The following is an 11,894-nucleotide window of genomic DNA, read 5'->3' on the forward strand; positions in this document are numbered from 1 at the left end:
TTGTATAAAATGATAAGTACTTATAATTTTTTTATTTACTAATATCAACATATATTATATTTGTATATATTCACTAAAACTATGTATTAAATTTATTTACATAGATCAAGATATGAAACAATATTAGAAAGATTTTTTAAAAAATTGGCCTTATTGCTTTATAATTTAAAACAAAAGAAAAAAATATTAAATAGATTGAATTGATATTGAAATAATTCTAACATAAATCTAAATAGATTGAATTGATATTGGAATAATTCTAACATAAATCTAAAATAATGTGACACGATACCACCCTTAATTGAGGGCCCTTAAATTTTGTTCAATTTTGGGCTTGAAAGAGGCTTTGGTCGCCTCACCTCAAGACCACCCTGACTAATGATAAATGACAATAATAATTGAAAATACCATACTACTCCTATACCTATATATTTATTTGTTTAATGTAATCTATTTGTCCACATAATTTACTTATCACCACCATCTCTGTCAACCATTAATAATGATTTTTCCCACAGTGATCTAATATGAGTGGATAAAACTGAAAAAAAATAATCTTTTAAAATAATAATTTACTTTTCTCATTAAACAATTTCATTAATCATATATTACAATCAAAATAAAATAATTCTTAAACCTTCATTATCTGGCACGTATCAATCCCATGCATGCATGGCATACCACAGTGAAATCAAACCATATAATAACAAAATAATAGTACCAACTATAATAACAGCCATCTAAAGAAATAAAAACTATAGTTTAAAATGAAGGAAACAATATTAATATGGTTGATCATGTCTCTCTCTCTCTCTCTCTCTCTCTCTACAATCTTCGAATGGAACTGGGCGTCGCCTCTTCCATTTTTAACTGAAACCCAAAAAACCAACCATTCGGGAAATTCATTCCGCTTCTGCTCCGAGTCGACTCACCTACTCGTCCCTTTTTCCCTCCATTTTCTCTCACTTTCCTTTCGATTCAACCCTTTTCTTTGCTCATATGTGTTCAATTATCGGATTTTGATTAGTCATTGCTGAGTTTTCATTTTTCAAAATTAGGGTTTGTATATCGTCACCAACATTGGTTTTGCATATAAATTGTGATTAATTTAGTTGATCGATTCGTTATTTTTATCAATAATTGGATTAGCTGGAGATTTTGTTGGTGTATATAGTCCCAGATTTATGTTCACCCTGTTTTTCCTTTGAATTGATCGAAAAAGAGCTTAAATTTCTGAGATCTTGTTCGAATAGAATTCTTTGATTGTTCAATAAGATTGTACGTTTTGGTACTTTTGAATTATTGAGTTTGAATATTTGGGGAAGAATTTTGGGCAAAATGTGGCTTTGTTGGATGATCTGATCAGGGAGATTGAATTCGGAACAGGGTGATTATTGTTAATGGGATTAATAGAGATTGATTTGAATATTTGAATTCAAGAGGGATAGGATTTCTGAGATTGGTATTTGATGGGGAACAATTGTGTTGGACCCAATTTGGGCAAAAATGGGTTCTTGCAGTCTGTTACAGCGGCAGTTTGGAAAACCCGGCAACCAGATAACACTCTTCCTCCTCCTAATAAAGATGCCAGCACCAACAACAATGAGGCGAAAAAATCGGAGAAAATTTCAGATTCAGCTTCTGCCTCCTCTAAAGGAGGAGGAGGAGGAGGAGGAGGAGAAGATGGGTCTGAGCCTCTGGTTCGTGTGCAAAGCACGCCACCAGAACCAGTTAAAATAGCTGGAGAGGAGCCCAAAAGTGTTGACAACATGAAGTCTATCAAGCGGGAGATAACGATTACAAGAGGGGAGGGAAGTAAGAAGGCAATGCCAAGCCATTTTAAGCGAATGTCAAGTGTGGGACTTCAAGTTGAGTCTGTGTTGCAGAGGAAAACGGGTAATTTGAAGGAGGTTTATAGTCTTGGGAGGAAGCTTGGGCAAGGGCAATTTGGGACGACGTTTCTTTGTGTGGAGAAGGCAACTGGGAAGGAGTTTGCTTGCAAATCCATTGCAAAGAGGAAGTTGACGACCGAAGAGGATGTGGAGGATGTTAGGAGGGAGATTCAGATAATGCACCATTTGGCAGGGCACCCGAATGTGATATCTATTGTGGGTGCTTATGAGGATGCTGTTGCTGTTCATGTTGTTATGGAGCTTTGTGCAGGCGGGGAGCTTTTTGATAGGATAATACAGAGGGGACACTATACGGAGAGAAAGGCAGCTGAGCTTGCAAGGATAATAGTTGGTGTGGTTGAAGCATGCCATTCTTTAGGAGTGATGCACCGGGACCTGAAGCCTGAGAATTTTCTCTTTGTTAACCAGGAAGAGGAGGCACCTCTTAAAACAATCGACTTTGGGCTCTCAGTGTTCTTCAGGCCAGGTATAATTCTTTCAGTTTTTTTTTTTTGTTGGATTTAAGTGATCTAAGGGATGAAGCTCCAGAATGGTTAGAATTTGGAAATTTCGCCTGGAAACACTCTTGGATTGTGTCAGAAATCTGATTTTAGTTATGCACTGAGTTTGACGCTGAGCGGTTTGACTGATAAGTCCATTAGTGATAGTAATATCTGGATCAGTAATTCTTCACTATATTGGTTTATCTATAAGCTTGTTATTCATCCTTGGATCACTGAAATGTTAAACTCTCTTGGTTTCGTACTTGAGACTTGGATCCATAGGAGGAGTAGCTGTTTGAATGTCTGGTACCTAACATTCCTCTGACTTTTAAATTCCTCTGACTTTTAAATGATAGAAACTCACTAACTCTATTTAAGGCAATCAGTTTGATTCTTTATACTCACATTTAATACAAGTAAAAGATGATTACTGTTACAGTCTCATTGAAATGCTAGGAGCTAGTCTGGTCTCTACAACAATACCATCTGTCATGACCCCATCTCCGCCAGGAATGGATGCCATGACTGGCAGTAGCTGTAGTACCAAGGGGCTCTTTAAACACGAGTGAGATGTGATATTGTGAAATTTAGATTTACATCTCACAACAGAAGCTTACAATTGTGCAATGGCATCAGAGTATGTGCCCGGGTATCATCAACCCATACATGAGAGTCTACACTCACAAATATAACATATTCAAGCATCCGACCCCATTTCTTGGCCTTCCATTTATCTTCCATAGGTGCTCCTCCTACAATTTGATGAATATATTCATTTCTAATTCTCTCTTTTCTAGTCTTACCATACATCCGTCTAAGTATTCTCATTTCTACTGCACTCATTTGATTGATATACGTGTGTTTCTTAGTGGTCCAACACTGTTCTGTAGAGCATCACTGCTCTTATATCTGTTCTACAAAATTTTCCTGTCAAATTTATTGGTATATTCATCGATCACATAATATGTCAGAAGCACTCCTTCATTTGAGCCAACCTACTTTAATTCTATGAATCACATCAAACTCAACCTTATAATCCTCTTATTAATAAGCAAACCTAAGTAACAAAAATGTTCACTATTTGTTATCTTTTGGTTTTCAATCTTCATTTCTCTATTATTTCCACTTCAATTGATTTTAAAATTACATTCTTTATATTCAATTTTATTCTTACTAATTTTAAATCCTTTTGGTTTGAGCGCTTGTTTCCAGACTTCTAATTTAGTTTAATTCCTTCCTTAGTTTCATCTACTAGAATAAAATTAAGGCAATTGATACCTAACAATTTTTTATGAGGTTAGTTTTGTGGCGAGATCATTATGGTGATGCAGGAAAATTTTTTGGGTTACCCAACTAAGGTTACCCATTTGGGTCTTAGGTGAATTTATTAGCTTCTTCTTAGGCTTGGACTTGCTTCACTTTCACTTCCAATGCTTAGGCTCTGTTATGGAGGAGAGGAAACCAATGTTACCCGAAAATGCTAATATCCTAGCGATTTACGTTTTTCATTCCAAAACAGTGAATTTTTGATCTAAAGCAATCCCAATTTTTTTTCTTAATTTATTTTCTTGAAGTTTCCCGTAGGAGGAAATTTAAAAAAGAAAAAGAAAAAGCCATAATACTCCTAGAAATGTATTTTTACATGATTAATTTGAAAACAAAATAGACTATATTGTATTGGTTGTTTAATTGTTAATAGAAAGTTGATTTAAAAATACCTTAATTTTTAGTAGTATAATAATCTATACAAGTATACTCCTATCATATCACATTTTAGAGCATGTGTCGTATGACTCGTATCATGTTCCTATTCCATGTACTGGATCCAGGTAGTATAGGGGGAAACCAATGTTAAGTTGGTGACATTAAAAGCCTTAGCAACTAGTGTTTCTCGTTGATAATGCATGTTTGGCAAATGTTTTTTTGGGCAGTTTTTTTTTTTGATGGCCAGAAAGCCAATAAGCACTTAATTTTTTTCCAAGGTTTTTCTACCATTTTATGGTAAGAAAGTCAAGAAGGAGTTTGTCAAATGCTATTAACTTTAAGATGTACAAAAGCAAAAATTTGCTAAAAAAAATAAAAAATAAAAAGCAACTTTTTATTTTATTTTATTTGAGTACCAAATGCATCACTTTTTTAGTCACACCTTTTCAGTCAACAAGACAAAAGGCAAAAAAGCCAATTAAACTTGACTTAGGGTTATATATTTGTTTTGGATCTGATTGTCAGCAATGAGAAGCAAATGTGACCTGACTCATTGCCCACTCCTAATTGCAATTTTGACCATCACCTATCTAAGATTTAAAATTGTTTTCTTTGTTTGTACGCTTCATTTGGCCTTGGCAACATGGATATTTGTTTTCAACTGTTTGCTTGCCAAAAAAAACATGATTATTTTTTGCAATATATCATAATGCACTTAAGCAATTTTTGTCAAGATTGATTTCCTTGTTGAATATGTTATGGATAAATATTAAAAGGTTCCTCTCTCAAATAACTTGATTTTTAGATGAGTTGGTTGGTGGTCAACAATTCAATATGGTATCACAGCAGGCAACAAATCTTGTGTTTGAACATTACTGCCTACCCGATAATTATAATACTTGCATGTGTTTGACCCACTTTATGGATGAGAGCCTGGCTAGACGTGAGAGGGCATGTTGAGGATATAAATAATGAAGTTACTGATCTCTCTTACAACTTAAGTTTTTAGATGAGATGGTGGTCAAGAATTTAACAGAATAACATTCATTCAATTGATCTATAATGACTAGAAGGTTAGATATTTTTACATTTTATCATAATAGATTTCATTTGTTGACTACGTTCATGACCAAAGGATATGTGTATTTTTCACAAGCTTACTATATCTTAATATTCATTTTTGACTAAGCTGTTGCATGTGTGTTTGTATCATATCATCAGTAATTTTCTGCTTAGTGATTTGTTCCCCAAGTGGCCTCCTCAATCGTGCTTGCACTGTTGTCTTGTTGTGCAAGTCATTATTGCATGTTTTTTCTCTTTTCTGCAATTGATTTAAATCCTCTACATCGTGTAAGTGCTAATATTCCAACGTTCAGATGAAAGCTTCACTGATGTGGTTGGAAGCCCTTATTATGTGGCCCCAGAAGTTTTGCGAAAACATTATGGTCAAGAATGTGATGTTTGGAGTGCCGGGGTTATCATATATATTTTACTGAGTGGGGTTCCACCTTTTTGGGATGGTAAGAATTCCGAAGTCTTTTTCCCTCTTTCTTGTTTTCCTATTCCTTTTTATGATTCTAGAAATCTGGGTGTTCATCTAATTTTATTGCTATGCAATTTGGATCAGAATCGGAGCAGGGAATATTTGAGCAGGTTTTAAAAGGCGACCTTGACTTTGTATCAGAACCATGGCCTAGTATATCCGAGGGTGCAAAAGATCTTGTGAGGAGAATGCTTCTAAGAGACCCCAAAAAGCGGCTGACAGCCCATGAAGTTCTTTGTAAGTGTGCATTTTTCTACAAATCTTTGTTTTTTGGTCTCCAGGCATGGATAGATCCGTATTTAATAGATATGATTTTCTTTTTTTCTTACATGTACTCTTTTCAAACCGGTCTGGCAATGCTACTGTATTATGTGACTAAGGACCTACAGATGAAAGGACTTACAGCCTTTAACGAGTTCACCTAACTCCTGCAGTCTTTTGCAAAGTTCCTTGCTTGCTTTCTACTCCATGTGACTCTAATCCTGTTAGACACTCTTGATTCACAATTGCTCCACAGAATTCCTTGCTCCTATCTTTGCATCTTGTGATCCCGTTACATGATGGTCAACCCTGGGTGTGTTTTTTATGACTGAACTGAACTGACCCTAGAAACACTCTTATGATTGAATAATTGATTAACAATTTCATAGGTTGAAAATCATTGTTTTCAATGCAACTCAAAGAACTTCTTTTTCACAAATGTTTCTCCTAAAACTTCACTGAAGCTCATGTGTATCCTTTTAGGAAACACATTTCAATTATTAATATGAAAAACAGAATTAAAAACCTAATTGGACTGAAATTTGTGCGCCCAGCGTTTGGGTGGGTTTTGAGGGGGCCAAACTGCCATCCCTAAGCTTTGATACCATGTAAAGGGATCACTTGTCCTTAAAGCTTAAGCTATCAAGAAATGGGTTTAACAATATATAACAAGCTACCTAACAACATCAACATATTAACTTGAATTCTTCCACTTGAATGGTCGAGATAAACTATTGTATCAAGTATAAGGGTCAATCATGTTACAATTGTCCTGGTAGACAGCTCACTTTTATCGGCAAAGGTGAACAATTTAAAATTACAAGGCTTATGGTTTATATCTCATGTCTGTAAGTGATTCTTATGCACCTACACAAACCATATACAATTTAGCTTAGGGACTAAAACATTCATCTCATAATCGATGTCCATTTGTATGAATACAACATTTCTAAATAAGGAAATAACATTTTATTTGTATGCAAAAATAACAAATCTGTTGGTTTGAACCTTTAGTCGCTCCTAATGGATATGATTTGGAAAAACTTTCAAGTATGTCACCAATTAGGTTCAATGTCAGGCCAAGAGAAGGCAAAAATCTAGAAAAAAGATGGTAGCTACTTCAAAAGGCGTCCACACAAGCTTTCCTAGGGCCCCAACATTTAAAACACGAATTTTATTCTTGGTAGTGGTGGTGATGGTAGTTGGTGTGTTATTTTTTTTAATAAAAGCAGTGATTTTTGGAAAAATTCTGTAGTAATTTTGTAGATGCTTTTCTTTTTCTTTCTTTAAAAGAAGCAATTTTATATTTCCCCAGAACTCCAAAAAGAACTTTTTGGAAGTTTTGGTTTTCAAAGCAGAGGTTTTATTTATCCAAAATTATTTTAGCAATTTATGTTATGATACACTTTGAAAGTTGCCTTTTTGTTCTACTGAGTGAGTAGATGAATCTACTTCTGCCTCCCCTCTGTTGAAGAAGTTACTAGTTGAACTAATGGCTACGTTCTTTTTCAGGCCACCCTTGGGTCCAGATTGATGGTGTAGCTCCTGATAAACCTCTTGATTCTGCTGTCCTATCTCGTCTGAAGCAATTCTCTGCAATGAACAAACTCAAGAAGATAGCCATCAGGGTAAGTTCTTCTAATCCTTCATGTGGATAAAATATGAGGATACCAGAGGCATGCATTTACAGAAAGGTTTATGTTTAAAATTTCTGTAGGAACCTTGTGCATTGGTGTTAAATGTGACAACTATAAGTTACACAGCTCTCTTAAATTCTTGTGATCAATTCCTGATGCTCCAAAAAAAAAAAAAAAAAAAAAAAATCTTGCTCAAGAACTATAAAAAAAAAAAAATCTTGATGCCTTTCTAAGAATTATAAACCTTTTCATGCTTGACTCATGAGGGGAGTGTTGCTCACATGAGAGGGCATATCGACGACATATCTAAAAAGTAGATAACTTAAGTTGATTTAACAGTTAAGCTTTTAGAGCAGTGGATTTTAATAGTTTCCACAATGTCCTATTTCAAAACAGAAAACCATATATGATATATGTATGTGCTCAGTTATATGCACATGAACATCTGGAATGTTTAGTAATATTCTTAGAAGAAAGTAGTGTAGGACTTAGAATATTTATTTCTTGCATTCTTTGCTCAAATTTTTTGTGGATGTTGTATCTTGATGTATAATCTTTGAATTAGTTTTTCTTTTAGTTATTCTCTCCCCCCAACAAAAGAAAGAGTAGTTGGAGAAAAAAAATATTGTTCTTTACTTAGTAATCACTTATCTGTGTTCATTCTTTATAGATCATCGCGGAAAGTTTGTCTGAAGATGAAATCGCAGGATTGAAAGAACTGTTTAAGATGATAGACTCAGACAACAGTGGACAAATCACACTTGAGGAACTGAAAAAGGGCTTGGAAAGAGTAGGCGCAAATCTCAAGGACTCAGAAATTAATGGATTAATGCAAGCAGTAAGTGCAAATTACACTTTACTTTTAGAGCTTTTTTTATCATATAAAGCCACACTTATTATCATAGAGCTTTCACTGTCAAACTATTCTTTCTTGGGTTGGAACCAGTGGAATGTCCTTTAATATTTCCTGGTTGAGTTTCCATTATTGTCAAGAGTCAGCTACTTGACTCTTCATTAGCCATGGTAGCACTGAGATTAGTGGTTTCTGAACTGACCCCAATCCAAGCTTGTTATAGTAAAGAAACCTGAACCTAGCTTTAGTGGATTTCGTTTGGTGCAGTGTTTGGCCAAGCCTGCCTGCCTCTGGTGCAAGAGTTGTTTTCCTTGTAGTGTTAAGATGTTTGAAGCTTAGTTGCACAAAGAGGGGGAGCAAGCATTTAGAACTTAGAAGTTTCTAACGTTGTGAGTGCCTATAGGATCATGTATATATTATATATATAAAATATATAATACAAACATTTTTTCAGCTTAGTTGTAATATATGCGTTAAAAATTATTTATCAATATATATATATGCGTTAAAATATGAATAAAAATTAGAGATTGATGTCAACCACAAGTGGTCTTTCTTAAGTATAAATAGATATGATGTAAATTGAAGATACTAGAATAACTTTGTGTTGTTTTTCTTTTGTTTATTTGAGATTTGCAAGTTTGAGAGGTTCTATCTTAGTTGGGAGCAAGCTTCTTCCTTGATAGGAGTGAGTTTCTTGCAAAATTCTTATGTAGGAGCTCGGAACAAGGTTTTTGAGTAAGAAACGTCACTCCTTTGTTACCTGGACTTGGGTACAAGTATCGGTGGGAGTACATGTCCAAACATTAGAGCTTTATAAATTTAAGTTTTAGGAGATTGGGATATGTGTCCAAAAAGTGGATATGGGTATAGGGACATGCCATGGACACTTTTATATATTGCATATTGTATAATATTCTAATATAAGATATTGTAAATTATGTAGAAATGTACTTGAAATTAAATAAGATTAAGGGAAATTATAGAATTTTTCTCACATTCATGTGAGAAGCTAGAATTTTTGTAACTAGCGAATGTGAGTTTCTTCTTCTTCGAACATCGTAAAAAAATAGAGGATCCAAGTGTCTAAATTGGGTCCGGGCGTCAGACACATATCCCACACTCTTACTCTTGTCATATCCGGTGGACACGGGTAATTTGGGAGAAATAGAAGAGTTCATGTAATATAGCGTCACTACAGCAGGAGTTTCCTACCACTAAGGTTTGGAGTGTTTTGGAGGCATCCATCCTTGAACCAAGTCTCTGTAGGCATAAATATTTTTTTTTCTATTTGTTTTTTTTATAATAATTTTCTATTGTAGAAGTAAGAAAAAGGTTGTGATCTGGAGTGGTAGCAAATTCTATGCACTCCCAGCACTGTGGCATGAGTCCAACCATGAAATTCAACTTCTCCACAAAAATTGGGGGAAGGCAGGGCATGACTTACTGTACGAGCAAAAAGCCTACTTTTGATAGAAACTTTCACGTTCAAATTCTCAACAAGTCCGGTGCATGTCCAATGGTTCTGCCACTGTGTTGTGTCCTTTTTGTGTTTGAGCTATGCTCGTGTGTTTCCAGTTGTTTTAAAGATTTACACTGAAAACCGGTCATCTAAGAAGCACGTACACTTCTACGAAGGTGGAGTGTGTGTCAGACACTGACAGTCATTGAAAACTTTCTGATACGTGTTGGAGACTCGTCCATATGGGTCCCTATTAATAATCTTTTTAGATCCCAAGCACACTTCTGATCTTGGGGAAGTGTCCATCAAATACACATGAAACATATTATAAGTTCATACAAAATACCTTAGGATACAATATTAAAAGGAAAACAATATAGATTTAGACATACTAATTTTTCATCTTTCAAACTCTAGGAATTAGTGTTATGTTGCATGATTTTGTCATCTTTGTATGAAATTTTTATGTGTGAACATATAATAATAAACATATAAAACTATATCTTTCATGTGTGTCCCTACGTGCTGTGTCTTACATTTTTATTTTTTAAAATTGTTGGGTCAATGTGTCCATGTTGTGTCCGTATCCATGTCCATCACTTATTCCTATGCATGTGTTATTGTGTGAAATTTTATGAATTTATGACAATGCTGCTGGGGCTAGCAAGGCATTTATACTTAACTGGCATGAGTACGGTGTTTAACCAAAATCAATTTACAAGAACAATAATTACGAATTGATAACATTTCTACATTAACGCAATTTCTCTCTTACACAATCTTATTATCTAACAGAACTCTGCAATTTTTTAGTGATAATGCTAAATCTTTCTTTGTTGAATGAAATTTCTTAGCTCAGTGCTGCCAGTGCCTTAGCTTGCATAGGTGCTCCCTAGGAATGAATTGTCCTCGCTGGCTACTTGTGACATTGGATCTTCATTTATATCTCATTATTTTGACCATTTTGTTATGGACATTGCAGGCAGATGTTGACAACAGTGGTACTATAGACTATGGCGAGTTCATAGCTGCAATGCTCCATCTGAATAAAATCCAGAAGGAGGATCATCTATTTGCAGCTTTCTCATATTTTGACAAAGATGGAAGTGGATACATTACTCAAGATGAGCTCCAACAGGCCTGTGAGCAGTTTGGTTTGGGAGATGTTCACTTAGAAGAAATTATCAGTGAAGTTGATCAGGATAATGTAAATTGCTTCCCTGCCAAAACCCATACTAATTTTTTTTTTTTAATATCATATAAACTATTTTGATAAGAAGAGCATTGATCTCAATACTGTGGGACATATTCTGATGGTTTTTCAGGACGGGCGTATTGATTACAATGAATTTGTGGCGATGATGCAAGACACCAGTTTTGGGATGAAGGGTTTGCAGAACAGCGGGAGCATTGGATTGAGGGAAGCCTTCAAGCTTGGTTAATCCTTGATCCTGGTAATTCCCACATCACCACATTCAAAGTTTTGTAATTCTGTCTAATTTTTCTCTTTGATTCTCCGATGAATTGGAAGTGCAAGCATACCTTTGTAAAGATCAGTCAGGCTTCAAGGATGGAAAGCGAGTGCTCTTATCTCGTTTTGAATTTTTTGCATTTTGTATTTCTAGTCAGGTTTCAATTCATTACTTGAATTAGGTCTTTTCATTTTGTTTTTTGGAAATCCTGGACAACACTGTTCATAACATTCCATATCTTTAGTTGATATTTTTACTTTTTTGAAATACCCAGCAGCTTTAAGAGTATTTTGGTACTTAATATCACAGGGGAAGCATATGAGGTCTAATAATGATACGATTTCTTTCTCCCACATAGATAGTTGATGTAAAAAAAAAAGAAAAAATTCCTATCTAATGATTTCTTTCATGATTAGTTTCGGTTATGGTGCATTTCAGTGGTATATTATGACCTTTTTGTAAACAATATGAAACAATATCAAATCCTAACAAAAATGCATGACAACTTTTTAAAGTCATATATTTAGCTTTATTATGTTAATGTGATAAAAAACACTTTCTACTATT

General features: G+C 34.7%; 1 protein-coding gene across 1 annotated transcript; it reads left to right on the top strand.

Annotated features, from left to right (window-relative positions):
* Nucleotides 1-774: 774 nt before the first annotated feature.
* On the top strand, nt 775-11,594 carry LOC114281751 (calcium-dependent protein kinase 20). The gene is made up of 7 exons (XM_028224312.2): nt 775-2,379; nt 5,476-5,619; nt 5,727-5,879; nt 7,416-7,531; nt 8,211-8,378; nt 10,838-11,062; nt 11,181-11,594. Exons 1-7 carry the CDS (start codon nt 1,470-1,472, stop codon nt 11,295-11,297), a joined length of 1,833 nt encoding a protein of 610 aa, XP_028080113.2. The 5' UTR covers nt 775-1,469; the 3' UTR covers nt 11,298-11,594.
* Nucleotides 11,595-11,894: the final 300 nt, after the last annotated feature.

The sequence above is a fragment of the Camellia sinensis genome, chromosome 12, assembly GCF_055761805.1.
Source record: "Camellia sinensis isolate YWXY chromosome 12, ASM5576180v1, whole genome shotgun sequence".
Classification (NCBI taxonomy): Eukaryota; Viridiplantae; Streptophyta; class Magnoliopsida; order Ericales; family Theaceae; genus Camellia; species Camellia sinensis.

Coding starts and splice junctions, on each gene's coding strand:
- LOC114281751 (XM_028224312.2), top strand. CDS start 1,470: ATGGGGAACAATTGTGTTGGACCCAATTTGGGCAAAAATGGGTTCTTG. Junction 2,380..5,475: donor CTCAGTGTTCTTCAGGCCAG/GTATAATTCTTT, acceptor TCCAACGTTCAG/ATGAAAGCTTCACTGATGTG. Junction 8,379..10,837: donor TTAATGGATTAATGCAAGCA/GTAAGTGCAAAT, acceptor TGGACATTGCAG/GCAGATGTTGACAACAGTGG.